The following is a 20899-nucleotide window of genomic DNA, read 5'->3' as shown; positions in this document are numbered from 1 at the left end:
CATAAAGTTTCCTCCTTCAGTACCTCTGTGACTCTGATAGCAGATTTTCTTCTCTTCCTGAGAGAAAAATGCGGGTTAGTAGTCTCTACCATCAAGGGCTACAGGAGCATGCTTTCTTCAGTTTTTCGTCACAGAGAATTAAACATATCTGAAGATAAGGACCTCCATGATTTAATCAAGTCGTTTGAGACGGTTAAAAGAACCTCTTGCTTAGTCCCTAGCTGGAATCTAGATGTCGTACTGCTCTTCCTGAGGTCCTCAAGATTCGAACCTCCCCATACAGCTTCATTCAGAGACCTCTCGATGAAGGCTCTTTTTCTCTGTGCGTTAGCTTCAGCGAAGAGAGTCAGCGAGCTGCAAGCTCTAGAAGGTGAGGTAGGTTTCCAAGGAGGCTCCGCGGTTTGCTCTTTTCTTCCGGCTTTCCTGGCCAAGAATGAAAACCCATCTTCACCGTGGCCCAGGAGCTTCGAAATTAAAAGCTTATCCTCCTTAGTTGGGACAGAAGAGGAGAGATCTCTTTGCCCGGTGAGAAGCCTTAATATTATCTTCAGAGGAAGAAAAGACTTGCTGCTAATGAGAGCAATCTCTGGTGCTCGGTAAGGGACCCCAGTAGGCCCTTATCTAAAAATGCCCTCTCATTCTTTATCAGGAATGTTATTAGAGAAGCCCACACATCGTGCAATCAGGAACAGTTTAGACTTCTGAAAGTCAAGGCGCACGAAGTAAGGGCCATCGCGACGTCTTTGGCTTTCAAGAAGAATATGTCATTGCAAAACCTCATGAAGGCCACTTTTTGGAGGTGTGAATCAGTCTTCTTCAATCACTACCTAAAAGACGTAACGATTACGTATGAAAAGTGCTTTGGGCTAGGCCCTTACGTATCGGCGGATTCAGTGCTGGGGCAGGGAGCTGAAACACATCCTTTTTAATCTTTTTCCCTGTTAGTTTTTGGTATTGAGTTTTTTGGTTGTATGAAGGAGGGTTGCAGGAGGCAGCTCCTTCTTTCGTATACTAATATTTGTAATTGGTTAGGTGATCGGTTGTGCTTGAGGCTCCTTGCATTTGGTAGTGATAGGCTATGTCATGTAAGCGGGTTGATCCCCATTGACCAGACCCTGTTTGGATTCTGCCTAGTAAGTTCACTCAGTTCCCATTGGTAGACCCAAAGAGTTCTTCAGCTATAGGTCACGCCCTCGCTGTAACTCTTTAGGCAACGCAGACTAATAGACAGTAACTGTGAAGTCTTCTGCCTAAATCAGGTAAGAACCAAGGGTATATTTTTATTCCTTTAACATGTGTTGTCCCCACTTTCTAGGTGAGTGTATGTCTCTTTCCCTCCACCAAGGGTGTCAATCAGCTAAGTATATATCTGGCAGGGAAGTTCATGTACAAAAATGATATTGTTAGTATACAATAAAGTTTTGTACATACTTACCTGGCAGATATATACTTCGCTTACGTCTCTGACGTCACGACAGAAAATTCAAAACTCGCGGCACACGCTACAGGTAGGTCAGGTGATCTACCTTACCTGCCGCTGGGTGGCGGGTGTAAGAACCAATCCCCCTTTCTTGTCAGATTTTTTCTTCCACCTGTCTCCTGAGGGGAGGCTGGGAGGGCCATCAATCGTATATATCTGCCAGGTAAGTATGTACAAAACTTTATTGTATACTAACAATATCATTGTTATGATACAATAAAGTTTTATACATACTTACCTGGCAGATATATACGATAAATGGCCCACCCAGCCTCCCCGCAGGAGACAGGTGGAAGAGAGAAAATCTGATTTGAAAACGGGAATGGTTCCTAGTCCTGCCACCCAGGGCAGGGCGGTAGATCACCTGACCTACCTGTAGTGTGTGCCGCGAAATTTGAATTTCTGTCGGGACGACAGAGTCTAAAGCTAAGTATATATCTGCCAGGTATGTATAAAACTTTATTGTATCATAACAATATCATTTTTAATTTAAAGTTTTTGTAAAGTTAAGTGTTAATGTTTTCTGCCACTTTTTAATGTGTTTCATAAAGTTAAGTGGTCATTTGTTCCGACACGGCATACAAACCTTCGGTCCTTTTACAATAGGAAGGTACTAGCGGCAGCTGGATAGGTCGTAAGCTTTCGAACAAGGGGTTCGGTAGTTAACTGCTTGTCCGACAGGCGCGCGCGCGCGACTGGGAGGTAAACAAATCACTTTTGCTTTCGGCCTCACAGCGAGTAGACGTGTGTGTTCGACGCTCTCTGCCCGCTTCTCGTCGTTTGCTTTCCTTAAGTATATGGTTGTGTTTGTGTATGAAAGAATCATTGTAAGTACAATCATTTCTCTTTTTTCATTGAATTGTGATATTTTGGTCAATTATGGAATCTCCTCGCCTCGCTACCCCACGGAGACTATGCCCGGGTACCGAAGGGCGTAAATGCGGGAAGTTCCGCTCATTCCCGGAAATTGACCCACATGTTTTGTGCGCTCGGTGTCGGGGGCGCGAATGCACCCGAGCCGAGCCATGTGAAGTTTGTAATAATTGGTCGGAGGCGCAGTGGACTTTGTATGAGGGCAGGAAGAAGCGAAGGCCTGCAAAGGATTCGTCGGAAAGCTCTCCCGCGACTCCTTTGGTTACGGACACTTCGTCGTCTTTCCTGCCGCCCGCTCAGCTTCCACGTTTGGCGCCTTCCCCTTCGGGGGGGGTTTCTAGGTCCTTCTCCCTCACCTGACTTGTCGAGTGTGGAGGAGGGCGCTAGATACCCTGACGTCGAGTTGTACTCTGGGTCCTCTATCCGTTCGTCTTCGGGCGAGCGGGTAGATGAGCCTGCTAATCACGCCCGACTTTGCCTTCCTCAGGTGCGGTTGCCGCGAAGACGACCTCGGACAGGTGTGGGCATCGTTGGGGCTGCAGGGCGTGCCGAGTGTCCAGGGGCTGCTCTACCTCTCGCTGGCTCCGTGGCGGTCACTCATGCGACGGTTACGACCACTACCACGACCCTTACAACACCTGGTTACGCTTCACCTCCTCACCTGGTGTACACCCCGCACGCGGTCTCTGTAACACCTACTACATCGGTGCAGGGGCCAGTCGCCGTATCACGGGGGAGTGTGATGCCGCCACCTGGGTTTGCCGTGCTGCCGCGACCGGACTTCGTGTGCCCGAAGAGCTCGCCCTGGACCTCCCACCAGTACCAAGGATGTCTGTGCCGCTGGTCCGTCCAACTGGACAGCCTGCACAGCCTGCCGTACCTGCCGTACCTGCCCAGCCGCCGTTCTCGGGACGTGACGTTGATGACCACTGCTGCTGTTCCTGTACCTGCCCCTGCCGTCTCTACTGCTGTTCCTGTGATGCCTGCACCTGCTGACGTTGTTCCTGTTCCTGGCCCCGCTGCTCCGATGCTGATCTGTTCGGACAGGTGCGTCCGGGCCCTGTTTGCTTCGGCAACAGCAGCCCCGGCTCCGCTCTGGATGACAGATCTGACGTCGTCCTGAGGAGGTTGACGAAGAAGAAGAAGAAGAGGAGGAAGGTGTCGTCGTCGTCTTCATCGTCTTCTTCGTCGTCGTCGTCGTCTGCCGCCTCTTCCCCCTTCTTCTTCTAAGGCTCCCCCGCCGAAGAAGAAGAAGGTCGCCTCCCCCCCCCCTAAGAAGTCTCTTCGGGAACTTCTAAGGGCCCGTCTCGCTCTAGTGAGACGGGGGGGGGGCGGGTTCTTCCGCTGGTCCACCCTGCTCCTTCGGGGGGGGCAGGACCCGTCTCTTCTTCCGCGAGGAAGAAGACTACGGGGACCAGAGGAGTGCCGGCTAACACCGGCACACCTTCCTCACCTTGCTGGTTAGTGGTTCGGCCACGGCAGCAGGATCCGTCTCGGCCTCTTCGTTCGCGAGAGGTACCGAGTGTACGGTCGCCTAACAGCGACCGTGCAGCCAGGAACCAGACCTCTGAGTCCGCTCAGCGTCAGGTTCACGGCACGGAGCGGAAGACTGGTGACAGCCGCTCACGCTGACCTCTCACCAGACCAGCTCTCGCTCTCGTGGCGAGCAGCTGGCTACCCGGGCGCGACGTGACGGTCCATGACCGGCCACGGGCTGAGGCTGGGAAGAGGTCCCCCCGTTCGCCGGCACCAGCCACGGCTGGTACCAGCGAACTGACGCCCGCCGTGAGGACACGCACCGGTCTCACCGTGACAGTGGAGCTCGCCGGTCGCCTGACCGTCACTCGCACAGAGAGCGATCGGGTACGGCGACCAGCACCAGCTCTTCTGACACACGAGACCGGGGGGGGCCGCTGTTCTCGGTCCAGCCGTTCTCAACAGCGAGGCGGCTCGACTAGGTCTGCAGCTCGATCGCCACCGCGGGGGGGGTGACGATCGCCTGCAGTCTTCCAAGCCCGCTGGTTCTGCCAGCGAGCGAGGAGGGTAGCGTCAGGTCTGCCTCTCCCATACCTTCAACCTCCCTCCGGGTACACCGGGAGGGGCGAGGTATTGAGGAGTGATCGTGAGGGGTGCGCCCCTCAGGATCCCACCACGTCGTCGTACGTACCAGGCACGGTTCTCGGACACAGCCAGGTCGTACGCCACAAGTGGTTGGAGGAGACCGAGAGGGGTCTGTCGCTGTTCCTCCCTTGAGGAAGGAGGGTCTCGGGAGATGCTCCTGTTTGAGGGACTGGATGGTCCGACTCCGCAGGACGCAGTCACTCCTGAGATCCAGAGGAACTTTGCCGAGGTTATTGCGCTGATCGTCAGCACAACGACCTCGGGGAAGGATCGCCGCTCCCACCATCCGAGCCCACGTCCCGGCTCGAGTCGTTCTGGGGCCCGAAGAGGGAACCCAGACCGACGGTGGGTTTGCCGCGTTCCGAGCTTGCAGACTCAGTGCTGGACCAGGTTGAATCGCTTGTTTCCGGACAAGACGGTTCGCTCAAGTCTGGCAGGTCGAGCAAGCTGCTTCCGCCTCCTCTGCTGCGACAGCGCCGTTTTTACGTGCCATCTGAAGACCCGATGCGCCCAAACAGGTGAACCCGGAGTTAGCCAGGCTGACTCCGGGTGTGTCCTCTGCAGCAGCTCCTGTCCGAGAACCTATGGTTCTCGCAGCAAAGAGGCACTCGGCCTGGAATCTACCGCCATGGCAGCTTTCCAGGCCGTCTCCTGGCTAGATCTGTGGTCCCTCACAGTATCTAAGGTCCGCAGCCAACTCCGGGGGAATTTTCTCCTGAAGATGACTCGGCCTTTAGGAGACTTTGCCAGTCTGGAGAAGGAGCCTCTCCTTCCTTGCCCACCAGACGGTGAAACCTGTGGGCCAACCTGGTTTCTCCGACGAAGGGACGCCGTCCTTACTCGGGTTTCCAGGGCTGGCCGGGCATGAAGCGGCGTTGGACTTCGCAACGGACCTTTATGGAGTTCCACGTCTCTCTTTCCAGGAGAGATGGTGGACGCTGCGGTGGACAGACGGCGCACTGACCGACAGGGACCGTCTGGTACACCAGGCAGTCTCGAAGGCTTCTGGGCAGCCTCGGACTGCGGCCAAGTCTAAGAGCTCGGCTAGCGCTTCCTCGGTGGCTAAGACGGTAGCTGCGTCGAAGCCCCGGGGAAAGACTCTGTCTTCTTCGACTTCTACCAAGGGAGCCGTAACCAGCCCTCCTCCCAGCCCTCCTCCTCCCGTGGAGCTCTGGAAGAAGTCGAAGAAAGGGGGAAACGCTAGGGACGGCGTTCCCCTCACCTGCTGCCGGAAGTGGGGGGGTGCCTGGCCGCCATTGGGCAACTTGGCAGCGCTACGGCGCCGAGACCTGGATTGTAGATGTCCTTCGGGAGGGATATCTATTACCCTTCGAATCTCGGCCCCCACCCTCACCTCCAACCCGGTCCAAACAGCAGTCGTACGTTCCAGGGTCATCGAAGGACGTAGCACTGAGACAGGAGATCAAGACCATGCTGAGCAAGAGAGCTGTAGAAATCGTCACGGATCAGTCACCGGGCTTTTACAGTCGACTCTTCCTGGTGGAAAAGTCTACGGGAGGCTGGCGCCCGGTGATAGATCTCTCTCCCCTGAACGGTTTGTGCGCCAGACCCGGTTCACGATGGAGACGGCACGCTCAGTGCTTGACTCCATCAGGGAGAACGATTTCATGCTTTCGGTGGACTTGAAGGATGCGTATTTCCAAATACCCATTCATCAGTCCTCCAGAAAGTACCTCCGCTTCATCCTCGACGGGACGGTGTACCAATTCAGGGCACTTTGCTTCGGTCTCTCAACCGCCCCACAGGTGTTCACGCGAGTGTTCACTCTGGTGTTCTGCTTGGGCCCATTCGCACGGGATACGTCTGATGAGGTATCTCGACGATTGGTTAGTCCTGGCGAGCTCCCGCTCGCAGTTGCTACAGGACAGGGATCGACTGCTCGAGTTCTGTCGCGATCTGGGGATCGTTGTGAACTTCGAAAAGTCCGATCTCGAGCCCAAGCAGAGGATGAAGTACCTGGGTATGCTGATCGACACGGTAGCAGGGCGAGTCTTCCCCGCAGACTCGCGGATCAGCAGATTCAGGGAGGCAGCCAACCAGTTCCTGTCTCGGCAGGAGCAGGTAGCTCAGCGATGGCAAGTCGTGATCGGACACCTGTCGTCACTCGAGAAGTTAGTCCCTCACGGGCGTCTTCACCTGCGGTCTCTTCAGTGGAGGCTAAAGGAGAGTTGGTCGCAGGCGACGGATCCCCCAAGCTTTCCAGTGTCACTGACACCGGAGGTGAGGCAGGATCTAGCCTGGTGGCTGGACGACAGGAACCTCTTAAAGAGGAGTGCCTCTGCGCACTCCCCCCCGGACATGCAGCTGTTCTCAGACGCATCGACCGAGGGATGGGGCGCACACCTGGAGGAGTTGCTGACTTCAGGAGTGTGGGACGAGAAGACAAGCACCTTCACATCAATGTACTGGAACTCAAGCAGCGTTCCTCGCTCTCCAAAGAGTTCCAGGACCGCTTGGTGTGGGACACTCAGTGGTGTTGATGTGCGACAACACGGTAGTGGCCTACGTCACAAACAGGGGGGTGGGGCCTAAGTGTCTCTCCCGTTGTAACCAGTTGACTCGGCATGTGCACGAGTGGGCCGAGGCACACTCAATAGAGCTGTCGGCACGCTACATTCCAGGGAAGAGGAATGTAGTAGCAGACACGCTCAGCCGTCGGGATCAGGTGATAGGGACCGAATGGTCTCTACAACCAGGACTGGTGGAAACGGCTCCTCTTCGACCTATGGGGGCGACCAGTCGTGGATCTGTTCGCCACCCGGACAACAGGAAGCTCCAGGTGTTCTTCTCGGCCGTGCCGGACCCATGGGCAGCTGCAGAGGACGCTCTTCAACACCCGTGGGACAACCTCTTCGCCTATGCCTTTTTCCCCCCGTTTCAGCCTGATTCGCAAGGTGATCAGTTCGAGCACTGGTCACCCCGAATCTCAGGATGATCCTGGTGGCTCCCAAATGGCCACAGGCCGTTTGGTATCCGGACCTGCTGGCTCTTCTCGCAGGAGAACCCGAGAGAGATTCCCCCTTGGCACAACCTTCTCGCCCAGCCACACGTCGAGCGGTGCCACCCAGAGCAGTCCAGTCCCTACGTCTTCACGGCTTGGCTGTTATCCACCATCTCTTGCGAACGAGAGGCTTTTCTCGTAGCGCAGCAACAGAGATGGCTGGAAACGTCCGTCAGTCCTCTGCAAGCTGTGTACCAGGGGAAGTGCCGTCTTCTGTGGTTGGTGTCGTAGACGGGGTCTATCTCCTCTCAGAGCCACTCTTCAGCAGGTAGCGGATTTTCCTCGTTTTTCTTCGCCGAGAGAAGCCTCCTCTCAGTCCCCACAGTCAAAAGGATACAGAGCCGCCTTGGCGCTCGTCCTGAAACTGAGGGGATTGGACATCTCGAACTCGTTCGAGATCTCCTTGCTCATGAGGAGCTTCGAAAGGTCTTGCCCACCCAGGGAACTCAGGCCCCCTGCGTGGGATGTGACTCTCGTCCTTAGGAGTTTGACTCGAACGCCGTTCGAGCCACTCCGAGAGTCGTCAGACAGGGATCTGACCCTCAAGACCCTCTTCTTGCTGGCCCTGGCATCGGCGAAGAGAGTAGGGGAACTTCATGGTCTTTCCTATGATGTACGACACTCCAGGGGATGGGGATCTGTGATGCTCGATTTCGTCCCGAACTTCGTTGCGAAGACTCAGAAACCGTCGATCCACCTGACGACAGGTTCGAGTCATTCACGATTCCCTCCCTAATGGACTTCACCGATAATGATGCGGATGAGATGCTGCTTTGTCCTGTGAGGGCGCTACGGCGCTATCTGAAGAGAACTCGACACCTCAGGCCTGAGTGTCGACGCCTCTTCGTTAGCACCGGGGTAACCAAGAAAGAAGTATCCAAGAACACTCTTTCATTCTGGCTGCGTGAGGTCATCAGGAGGGCGTATGAGGCTGATGGTAGTGACGACATCCGTACGTCCCGTCCAAGAGCTCACGAAGTCAGAAGTATTGGCCCCTCGTTGGCGTTTCGTAAGAACTTCTCCGTGGCGCAGGTCCCTGAAGGCAGGGGTCTGGTCTAAACCATGACTACCTTTACGTCCTTCTAATTCCTTGGGATATTGCCCACAGGTCCTTGGATACCTTTTCCTTGGACCCGTGGTGGCTGCTCAACAAGTTTGTGTAGCTAAACCCAGACCCTCGCAGGCTGAAACAGCATCGAGTCCTGGTGTGACTGTGTGGATGGATGTGTGAATGAGTGAGTGACTGGCTCCCTCTTCCCGTCTTTTCCTCCTCCTCTACCTGTGGGCAGAGGGCCACGGTCGTCACTACGCTGGATGAGGACGAGATGCAGGTGAGCTATATGACAGAGCCCCATCCTATCCTTTCACTAGGGATAGGAGCAGAATATCCACCACTTCCTCCTACAAGGGGGGGGAAGTGGATGCCTACAAGAGTCAAACCCATGACTTTATATTTGCTCCTGTACAGGAACAAGTTCTTACATTGCTGGTACGAAGAGATACGCTTGCCTCTCTCTTAGTACTCGGTCCAGAGGTCTGACCATTGATCCTGCGGTGCACACCCCGATCAATCGGACAGAGGCTTGGATCCCTCCCTCGCTCTTACGACCAGGGAGGCTTCCAAGGTTGGGCGAACACCAGTCTGTTCACAAAAGACTCAGATTCCACCCACCAAGAATGGAGTCCTTCCCTATTGTAAAGGACCGAAGGTTTGTATGCCGTGTCGGAACAAATGACAATTTGTCCAAAATTGCATTTTTCCTAACTATACAAACCTGAGGTCCTTTTACACATAGCCCCACCTCATGCCACCCCTCACTCTGCAGTTTTTGCTTGGGCCAAAAGCAAAAGTGATTTGTTTACCTCCCAGTCGCGCGCGCGCGCCTGTCGGACAAGCAGTTAACTACCGAACCCCTTGTTCGAAAGCTTACGACCTATCCAGCTGCCGCTAGTACCTTCCTATTGTAAAAGGACCTCAGGTTTGTATAGTTAGGAAAAATGCAATTTTGGACAAATTGTCATGTTTTCTGCCATTTGTCCTCCTCTGCTGGCACTTTCGGAGATCGCCTCACTCGAAAGGTAAGGTTCCACTTTTTACTACATATGTACGTACAGTATTTCTATTACTCTGTACACTAATACACTTTATTTACAGGTACAGTGGACCCCCCGTATTTGCGTTCTCTAGATTCGCGGACTCATACATTAGCGGATTTCTCTCGGGAACGTTTCCCCGCATTATTCGCGGAAAATTCACACATTTGCGGTATTTTTCTATGAGAAATATCCACAAATTCCTGTTTTTTTTTATCAATTTCATCATAAAATGCACTTTTTGTGATAAAAGTATAAAAAAAAACAAGTATAAACATTTTTAGTGGGTTTTACTATAGTTTTAACCAACAAAATAAGTTGTTTTTAGCATTTTTGTAGGGGTTCCAAACATTTGCGGTTCTAACTATTCACGGGGGGTCTGGTACGCATCCCCCGTGAATATGGGGGGACCACTGTACTACAATAAAGGTTATGTTAGGTATTGAGTAGTCCAAATTGTTGTATCTCATTGTTTATTGGTCAATTTAGCTTTATTATAAAATTTACTGTGGTGTTTTGGTAGGGCTTGGAATGAATTAGGCAATTTACATGTAAAACATAGTTCGAGATACAAAAAAATCAGGTAATGAAGGCCACTTCGGAACGGATTAATTTCGTATCCTGAGGCATTGCTGTATTTGTTTAGTGGATATGATAATTATAAGTACATTTCTGATGACACAAATAATAATAAAATGAGATGAATATCTGTAAGCTACTCATTATGTAATGAAGAGGCAAACTGGCCTTTTTGCTGCTATGAATTATGACGGTCAAGAATTTTGAAGATACTCATGACTTGAACCTGGCTGAAGTTTGTGCTTGATTCTTTGTACCTGATTGGTAGTGATGTTTCATGTACAAGCATGATTTGCTAGAAGTGCAAGCCAATTCCATGATGTAGCAAGTTGAAGGAAGGTGCGTACCAGTCAGGTGAACTGCATATTCTTCAGCCCAAACCCAGGGTTTATGCCCTGTGTCTCAAACCTTCCTGGTTTTATGATGGCAAAGGTCCATTACTTCCCACTAATGCAGCTTCATACTTGGTGCTGTCAAGTAAATCTTGTTAAGAGAGAATACTTTAATAGGGCAACCAAGGTCATCATCAACTTAAATAGGCTCATTTCTGCATATGTGTACCAGGCCTTTTGGTCCTTAGGGGTTGTTGTACCATCTTGCTCATGCTAGAAATAGAGATTGAGAATCACTCACATGTCACATATTTTTACTATTGTTTTTTAAGCAACATTTAGATACCAGGGACCCTGGTTCTCATTACAGTACAGGCAGGCCCTGGCTTACAAAGGGGGTTCTGTTCAAGAGACCTGTTATAAGCCGGAAAATCGTCAAAATCATAAGAAAACCTTACTTTTAATTCTTTGGGTCTATTAAAAACTATGTGAACTGCATTTTTTTTATTCATCAAAAAAACTTCAAATGATTATTTTGCATTTTTGGAGTCATTTTTTCCATCAGATTGGCGTCACTGTAACCCTGGAACATGCTTCATAAATCTGAAAATTATTTTTGATGAATATAATTGAAAAATGTTGTAACCTTGGAACATTGTAAGCCGAACCCTTCATAAGCCGAGGACTGCCTGTATACAGTAATTTTTTCAAACTCCAGTTAGACAAGAACACTAGAGAGCTTTGCATGACCTCTCATGTAGCAGACCAAATTTATGTAAAATAAGAGGTTTATGTCACATATAGAACACTATGGTTTGATTTTTAAGTTTTGGTTAAAGATCCACAGTTCTGTAAACATGCACCTTCAGTAATCTAATCAACAGTAGTTCAGGCTGGGTAAAACTATCCATTACGTATATGCTTTAAATAATATGTATTTGTTCCGACACGGCATACAAACCTTCGGTCCTTTTACAATAGGAAGGTACTAGCGGCAGCTGGATAGGTCGTAAGCTTTCGAACAAGGGGTTCGGTAGTTAACTGCTTGTCCGACAGGCGCGCGCGCGCGCGACTGGTAGGTAAACAAATCACTTTTGCTTTCGGCCTGCTGGCGTGTGGACGTGTATCATCGCTCTCTGCCCGCTTTATCGTCGTTGCTTTCGCATGGTTGTGTTTTTCTTTTTCTATTTATCTAGTGAAACTGAATTGTAAGTACAATCATTTCATATTTATTTCCATTGAATTCAATTGTGAATTAAAGGATCTTGGTTTCACCACGCCCTCCGATTACCCGAGTGCCGGGACTGAAGGGCGTAAGTGCGGGAATTCATTTTCCCAGAAAAATGATCCTCGTATTGTGTATGCTCGGTGCCGAGGCGGAGAGCGCTCGCTCCGAGCGTATATTTTGGTTGGAAATGTGTAGATGAAAATCGTAAGTAAGTGCTCTTTTCATTTATATTTTTTTGACCTGTATGTTCGTTGCCGAGCGAATGCGCTCGGCACGGAAACTTATTCTGTATGGAAGTGGAATCGCAAGTACGGTATTCTTTTTCATTTTCATATATATATTGATTGCATCAATTCATTATGGATCAAGGTTTCCATAAACCTTGATCCATAAAGGTAAGGAATGGATCCTTTTACCCTTGCGCTTGGTAGGCCACGGAGGGCGCAAATGCGCTCGATCCGAGCCCCTTATTCATTGTGAAGTGAATCGTAATGCAAGATTCTTTTTCATTTTATTCTTTTTATTATTGATTGCATCAATATTTATTTGGTTTCAAGTTCCGCTCAGTCAGGGAATTGATCCTTATGCCCTTGCATTCGGGCCGATGGCACGATTGCTCTCGGGCTCTTATATTATTGTTGGGTACATGGGTGCTGTGCGGGGGTGGGGGAACGAGAACCCCCCCCGCTCAGCTCCCACAGATGGCCCTTCCCCCTGGGGGGGGGGAGGTTATCGGCGTTCTTCTCTCGCCCGATCCGTCTAGCGCGGGGAGGGCGCTCGGTGCCCGATGTACAATTGTATTCGGGGTCTTCCACTCGTTCGGAGAGGGCTCACCCCCCGGCGCGAGGGGACTTCCCCCCCACTAATCGCTACTACTGTTATTTCCGCAGGTGCTACTGCCACGAGGGTGGACCTTGCTGAGGTATGGGCGTCCTTCGATTTGCAGGGCGTGCTAGTGTCCAGGGGCGGGGCTGCGGTTCTATGTCTGGGCCTACTTGCCGGTCACCCATGGAGTGGTGACCACGCTCCAGGTGACGACGTCCCTCCTCACCTGGTTGTAATCACCTCACGTGGTAACAGTCTTGCCTACAGCCGCTGTGAAGTGCCGTTCGCCGTACCGAGAGGGGGGCGCGTTGCTGCCGCCGCTCGTGGTTGCCGCGCTGCAGCGACCACACTTCCGCTGCCCTAGAGCTCGCCCCTGGACCTGCCGCCGGTACCAGGATGTTGCTGGCTGCTGCTCCACTTCCTGTGTTCCCGGTGCTGCCTGCCGTACTGCCGATTCTGGGCTGCGCTGTCCCTGCCGTTGCTGCGTGGCTGTCCCTGCCGTTGCTGCGCTGGCTGTCCCTGCCGTTGCTGCGCTGGCGGTCCCTGCCGTTGCTGCGCTGGCGGTCCTACCGATGCTGTGCTGGCTGTGCCTGCTGTTCCTGAGATGCCCATACCTGCTGATGTCGTCCCTGTTCGTGGTGGTACTACCCCAGACTTTGGTCTGTCTGTACAGGTGCGTCCGGGCCCTGTAGCTTCGGCTACAGCAGCCCCGGCTCCGCTGGATAGCAGATCTTACGTCTGTCCTGAGGAAGCTGACGAAGAAGAGGAGGAAGGTGTCGTTCGTCGTCGTCTTCATCTTTCTTCATCGTCGTCGGCTGCCGCCTCTTTCCCCCTTCGACTTCTAAGGCTTCACAGCCGAGGAAGAAGAAGGTTCCTCCTCCCTCCTAAGAAGTCTCCCTCGGGAGCTTCTCGGGACCCGTCTCACCTCAGTGGGACGGGAGGGTTTCCTTCCGCTGGTCCTCCTGCTCCTTCTGGGAGCGGGGCCCGTCTCTTCTTCCGCAAGGAAGAAGACTACGGGGACCAGAGGGGTACCGGCTAACACCGGTACTTCCTCGCCTGGTGTCAGTGGTTCTGCCACTGCATCAGGGTCCGTCTCGGCCTCTCGTTCGCGGGAGGTACCGAGTGTACGGTCGCCTACCAGCGACCGTAGCAGCCAGGAACCAGACCTCTGAATCCGCTCAGCGTCAGGTTCACGGCACGGGGCGGAAGACTGGTGACAGCCGCTCACGCGACTCTCTCCAGACCAGCTATCACTCTCGCGGGCGAACAGCTGGCTACCCGGGGACGTGACGGTCCACGACCGGCCACGGGCTGAGGCTGGGAAGAGGTCCTCCCGTTCGCCGGTGCCAGCCACGGCTGGAACCAGCGACGTGACGTGCCGTGAGGACAAGCACCGGTCTCACTGTGACAGTGGAGCCTGCAGGTCGCCTGACCGTCGCTCTCACAGAGAGCGATCGGGTATGGCAACCAGCACCAGCTCTTCTGACACCTCGAGATCGGGGCCGCTGTGCTCAGTCCAGCCGTTTCTCCACACAGCGAGACGGTTCGACCAGGCCTGCAGCTCGATCGCCACCACGGGTTGACGATCGCCTGCAGCCCTCCAAGCCTGCTGGTTTCTGCCAGCGAGCAACGAGGGAGCTCAGGTCTGCCTCTCCCGTACCTTCAACCTCCTCGGGTTACACCGGGAGGAGCGAGGTATTGAGGAGTGATCGTGAGGGTGCGCCCCTCACGATCCCACCACGACGCCCTACGTGCCAGGCACGGTTCTTGGACCGGCCAGGACGTATGCGCAAGTGGATGGGGAAGACCGAGAGGGCTGTCGCTGTTCCCCCTTCTTAGGAGGAAGGTTCTCGGAATATGCTCTTGTTCGAAGGGTATTAACGGTCCCACTCTGCAAGATGCTGTGACTTCCGAGATCCAGAGGAACTTTGCCGAGGTTATGACGCTGATTCGTCAGCACAACGACCTCGGGGAAGGATCGCCGCTCCCAACCAGCGAGCCACGCTTCGCTCGGCTCGAGGTCGTTTTTGGGGGCCCGACGAGGGAGGGGAACCCAAATCGACGGTGGGTCTGCCGCGATCGGAGCTTGCCGACTGTGTTGACCAGGTAGTCTCTCGTCTCCGGACAAGAAGGCTCTCTCAGTTCTGGGCCGGTCGAACAAGGCTACTTCACCTCCTCTACTGCGACAGAGGCGTTTCTACGTGTCTTCGGACACCGTATTTGAATACCCCTTCGGTCCTCCTGAGAGGTTTCGACCTCGACGAGGACTGGAATGAGTCGGAGGACGGTATCGGCTCTCTCCTGTCAGGTGTGCGATCAGCCCCACCCAGACGACGTTCACAGTGGCGGCAGATCCTTACCTTACAGTATGAGTTCGTAACCCTCCTCGGGGAAAAACGTTTTTCTCCTGACGATACGTTTTCCCAGGCTCTGAGAGGCCATCGCCGTAAGGCGATGGCTGCTCCTTTTCTTCTCCAACTGCTAGTTCCGCTGGGGAAGGCGAGCCAGTATCCATTCCTCCCCCACCCTTCCTCTCTCCTTACGGCTACGAGGGAAAGAGGGAGGGATCCTACAGTGATTTCTCTGTAAGATCCCACGTTAGGGGCTGCGCTACCGGGGGGACCTTCGGGTCCTACCTGACGTAACCAGCCCCGGTCGTTGAGGAGGGATCCTGCCCCTTTTTTCTCGATTTCTACGGGAATCGAGAGGACCACCAGCCGATATCGTTTGACGAATTCGGTGGGGGTTTCGCAGAGTGCTTAGAATTCTACGGAATTTCTAACGCACTCAGTGTGTTCGAGTTTTTTACGATCTCCCAAACACTTAGGCGAGACCACGGTCCAAAGTGAGCGAGAATCCCCGATAATTGTTACGATAATCGGGAACCTCGCTTTCTTATGCTCGAATTCCTGTAATTTCTAGCATTTGGAAGAAGACTGCTGCTGAAAGGAAGAGTATCTCACAGTAGGCGGATTAACCTGGAAAGAATAGAGAAGAACGGACGGAACTTCCAGTTTGGCTTGAACTATCGTCTTCGGTATTCTGTTCACCATTGAAGCTTTTCCTTTGGGAAAGACTTCTCTTCACTCTTGACTAGAGAACGAAGGCGGTCGATCTCCAATCCTTATTCTCATTCCTCGAGGGAAAAGAATTTATTAGGATGGAGGTCGTTGTACAGAACCTACAAATATACTACGTATATTGACCCTCGCGACATGATTCTTGTAACAGTTGAATTGTCCGGGGGGGTAGGCGCATACCGTAGTTAACTCTACGGTTTGTGACCGAGACGAATTGTATTTCTTAATTGAACTGCAACTCGGGGTTGCCTGCAACCTCCCAGCAGTTATCAGTTTCGATTTTAGATACTTGGTATTGTCATGACAACACCAAATCAGCTTTTGTATTTACCGAAATCCGTTTCGTTTAAATAAATGGCTCGAGCGTATTCTTTATGCTCGATGGATTCTAGCCGAACGCATTCCTTCGTGGAATAATGGATTAACTGGCAACTCAGGATGACGAGTCACCGAGAGCTACTGCGTATGAACTGCTGATAGCGGCTCAGTATCAGCTAGGTCTCGGAGATGCGACGGTCGGTTACGTAGCTCTCTCTCCCCTGGTTTGATGACTACCGAACCGTATCTCTGCCCAACAATCATGGACTTAGGTCTCTGATTAACGGGGATTCTCGCAATAATGAAGGACCATCTACTGCTGTGACGCTTGATTTCATCGCCTTCGACATTGCGAGAATTTTCAACATAGATATCTCTTGGACTCTTTCATCTTTCGGTTTACCGCACGGTAACAGAAGTCTGTTACTAGTCAACCGCTGCATCGCACCGCGATAATGCGAATGATTTTTGCAGACATCTGAGTTTGTCTTCAAAATATCTGTATTCGTAGGTGTGCAATTATTCATTGCTCGCCCCGAATTAACAGATATGTCAGAAGACATCGCCTACTCTCCGACCTGACAGCTCTACTTCCAAATGTTCAGCCCATGAGAAGCAGTTCTTCAGGCAGTATTTCCCTGTCTTCATTACTGAAAAGCGCTCCGCTTTTATTGCAACTACGATCCTCACCGGACAGCAATGAATAGCGGTTAGCGTTCTCAGTCTTTGTAGCACAGGTTCAGAATCTTGAGAATCCTTCTCTCGGTTTCAGCTGTGAAGACGTAGGTTGCATTTCTGTACACCTTCGTCTTCAACGACACATAGTGTTGTTCTCCTTAGCCGAGAATCAACTATACTATGAGATATCTTGCCATCAAGGACCTCGGTCTCTAGAAGGCAATTGACTTTCGCCTGTTGGGCACATGCCTTAAGAGAGTCATCACCTTGCCTTCTGGCATCGGTGACGAACAAATTATTTGTTTAGTCTCTTGGCAGAACCCTTTTTAAGGCGAAGGTCACGTGACTTGCTCGGGTGCCTGGACAACTTGCCTCCTACCGAACGCAGTCAGTCGGCAGCTGTCAGAGCGCCCAAGTCTGTACGAACTTCGCTGTGGACTTAGTTCGGTTGTTCCATAACAATCTCTTTTCTTCGTCCTAACGGCTTGTCACAGTACCCATACCATCGACACCCACCATTGAGTGTCTGTGTCCTATCCACTACCGAGAAGAACAACTTCGCTGCAGACGGATAGACCAGTATGGGTACAGGACATCACCGAAGTCGAGAAGAGGGTTAGGTCATACGACCATTCCCTTCTTTTCCTCTGAGGTAATTGCATGACTTTTTCCTGCGAAGTCAAGCATCCAGGGGATGGGATGGGTTCGTGACGCTCGATTTCGTACCGAATTCGTAGCGAAGACTCTGAACCCTTCGGTTCCTGACGATCGGTTAGAGTCCTTCACAATCCCCTCCCTAATGGACTTCACCGCCTTCGTGCGAAGGAGATGCTGCTTTGTCCTGTGAAAGCGCGACCGCGCTTTCTGAAGAAACTCGACATCCCAGGATGAGTGTTGAAGACTCTTCGTCAGCACCAAGATGACCTAGAAGTACACTCCCTCGAGTTACACAAGACTTCTCCATGGCGCAGGTACTGAAGGCAGGGGTCGGTACAACCTACCACCGCCACCTCTTCTACCTTTGGATATTGCCCACAGGTCCTTGGATCGTTTTCCTTAGACCCGTGGTGGCTGCTCAACACGTTGTCTAGCTAACCCAGACCCTAGCAGGCTGAACAGCATCGAGTCCTGGTGTGACTGTAAGAATAGATAAGTGAATGAGAGATGACTGGCTTCTCTCCTATCTTTTTCTCCCCCTCTACCTGTGGGTAGAGGGATACGGTCATCACCTTGCTGGATAAGGACGAGATGCCGGTGAGCTACTCGACAGAGCCCCATCCTATCCCTTTCACTAGGGATGGGAGCGAATATCCACCACTCCTCCTACAAGGGGGGGGGAAGTGGATGCCAACAAGAGACAAACCATAACTTTATGTTGCCTCTTGCAAATAGGAACTTCTTGTTTGCTGGTACGAAGAGATACGCTTGCCTCTCTCTTAGTACTTGGTCCAGAGGTCTGACCATTGATCCTGCGGTGCACACCCCGATCAATCGGACAGAGGCTTGGATCCCTCCCTCGCTCTTACGACCAGGGAGGCATTCCAAGGTTGGGCGAACACCAGTCTGTTCACAAAAGACTCAGATTCCTCCCACCAAGAAGTGAGTCTTCCTATTGTAAAAGGACCGAAGGTTTGTATGCCGTGTCGGAACAAATGACATTTGTCCAAAATTGCATTTTTCCTAACTATACAAACCTGAGGTCCTTTTACACATAGCCCCACCTCATGCCACCTCACTCTGCAGTTTTTGCTTGGCCAAAAGCAAAAGTGATTTGTTTACCTACCAGTCGCGCGCGCGCGCGCCTGTCGGACAAGCAGTTAACTACCGAACCCCTTGTTCGAAAGCTTACGACCTATCCAGCTGCCGCTAGTACCTTCCTATTGTAAAAGGACCTCAGGTTTGTATAGTTAGGAAAAATGCAATTTTGGACAAATTGTCATATTGAGTTTATTTAGTAGTATATTCCAGATATTTATTTCTCTCTTTTTATTTTGCAGTACTCAGATTACAACAGGAATGACCTAACAGATCCAGGGGATCTTAGTCTTGTTAGTTTTACTGAAGAGTTTGCCTTTGGTGATGATTCATCTAGTGATGATGCAGTTGATGGAAATACTGAAGAGGATGAGAATGAAGATGAACATCATTCTGATGTTGACTTAATGCCAGATGTCGTTACATCACAGGATTGGTAAGTTTCTCATATTCAGTTTAGTATTTTAAAATTGCTATATATAATACCGTATATTACTATATGAGCTTGAGTATATGGAACCGCCAGGTACAGCACAACAGAGATCTCCAATTGGTTTTATGCTGACTCCCAACTAACATCAGTGGTTTTGGTGCAGACTTTTCATAATTTTTTTATGGTTTATTCTGACTGTTTGGTGAAGGATTCACTTTTGTGTGGCCTTGTTTATATTTTAGTTAGCTTTAGTTAATTTGATATAAATTTTTTGTCATCATTATGTCTGATTCTACTTCTTCTGGGGTTCGGTTGTGTACTGAAGGGTGTATGACTAAATTAGTTAAGGTTAATTATGACTAGCACCCTAGATGCATGAAATGTAGAGGACAGGATTGTAATAGAGAGCTTACGTGTCCTGAATGCCAAGACGGGATGACCAGCAATGGAAGGTACGTATTCAAGTCTCATTCTGAAAAGCTGGATAGTGATAGGAAGAGGAAAGCAGCCTTTAGAGCCAAAAATAGGGCTGGTTTGGAAGCTATTCCTTTGCCTCCAGTGGCTGAGGATGCCATTACAGTCGACCCCCACTATTCGCAGATTCACGATTTGTAGATTCACCTATTCACAGATTTTCCTATAGACAGTATACGTATAGCCATTATTCGCAGACAATTTGCCTATTCACAGTATTTTTCACTGACAAATTTTCACAAATTACTGTATTTTCATATAATTTTTGTGATATAACTATTAAAAAACTCAGGCTTAATAATTTTTAGAGGGTTTATTGTGTTTTAACTATCAAAATACATAGGCAGTTCTAAGCAGTTTTGGAGGGGTTGTAAGTACATACATGCGTATTCATGGATTTTAGCAATATGCAGGGGGGGGGGGGGGTGGGGGGGGTCTGGTACTCATCCCCAGAAAATACAGGGGTCTACTGTATTTCTCTCCTCCTGCCTGCTGTCTCCATCGTGAGTCCTTCTACTCCTTTACCAGCTTCCTGTGTAGCTAATCTTGACACCATTGCTAGCCTTGAATCTAGGTTCAATAAGTAATTTTAATTTGTAGCAAATACTAGTGTAATGGAGTTAGGTATTTCATTCAAGTCTTTCTTCCTGCATGATATACAAACCATCGGTCCTTTACATTAGGAATCGTCCATATCCAGCTAAGCTTGAAATGGCGCTAGACTTTTTTTAGCAAGGCAGTTTGGAAGTTGAACTACCACTTGGGAGGAGGAAGCTCCACCCTCCCGAGCGCATGTATTCCACTTTGCTTTTGGCCACCATCAGGTGATGGTGTATGTTTACATCGCTCTTGGCTTAACTGTCACTAGCTCTTTTGAATATCCCCACGGAGAGATCTTTATTTACTTTTGTGATTAGTGATTATATTATTGTTTTTGTTTGGTGTTGAATTTGGTCTATTTCAACCATGCAAACCCATAATTTTACTGTACCGGCTTCTAGCTTACCCCTCCCTAGCACGTATGGCTGGGTATAGACAGCAAGAAGTGTAATATTAGAGATACAGTGTAGTTATCAATCCTCATACCTCTGCAGGTGGGTGGGTTGCAGAGGATAGGATTGCAATTCTGCATTATCTTGTGATTAGTGTTATTCTCACATAGGTGAGATTCCAGAGAGAGAACATTATTGGAGGAGTGGCCTGAGACATGTTTGAAGGTTATGCCTCCGATGACTCCTTCAGTGACAGGCCCTTTTGCTTTGTCTTTTGTTTGTGTTCCCCACTGGGTTCCCCTGCTTTGCTCCTTCCTCTGCAAGGAGGCTTCCTCTTCGTTCTTTTGCCTGATTCATCAGGCAGAGAGGATGGAGTGGAGGCCGTGGGTTCATGAGGTGCCTTGGCATGCCTCGTGTCGCTCTAAGGGGTCAATCCCTTGGGGTGACAAGGGCCCCCCTTTATTAAACCCATCTGTTCCCTCTTCAGGTATGATAGAAGAGCATCTCAGTTTGGACTGGCAACAGCTGTACAGTGCCACCGTCTGACGACTGCCACACCATCAGTGGTGACAGGGACTGCTGTGCACCTCCCGACACATCACTGTGCTGTTCCTG

At 50.9% G+C, this 20899-nt stretch overlaps 1 protein-coding gene across 1 annotated transcript in view; it reads left to right on the top strand.

The window, feature by feature from the left end:
• LOC135219105 (mRNA export factor Gle1-like) overlaps positions 1-20899 on the top strand; it is a 137541-nt gene that overhangs the window by 5455 nt on the left and 111187 nt on the right. The window contains exon 2 of the mRNA XM_064255547.1: positions 18628-18821. Within this exon, the coding sequence (XP_064111617.1) occupies positions 18628-18821 (194 nt within the window). The remainder of the gene's footprint in view (positions 1-18627; positions 18822-20899) is intronic.

This window comes from Macrobrachium nipponense, chromosome 1 (assembly GCF_015104395.2).
Source record: "Macrobrachium nipponense isolate FS-2020 chromosome 1, ASM1510439v2, whole genome shotgun sequence".
Taxonomy (NCBI): Eukaryota; Metazoa; Arthropoda; class Malacostraca; order Decapoda; family Palaemonidae; genus Macrobrachium; species Macrobrachium nipponense.
Note: the sequence above shows the minus strand (reverse complement) of the source record. Positions and strands in the feature narration are given on the sequence as shown.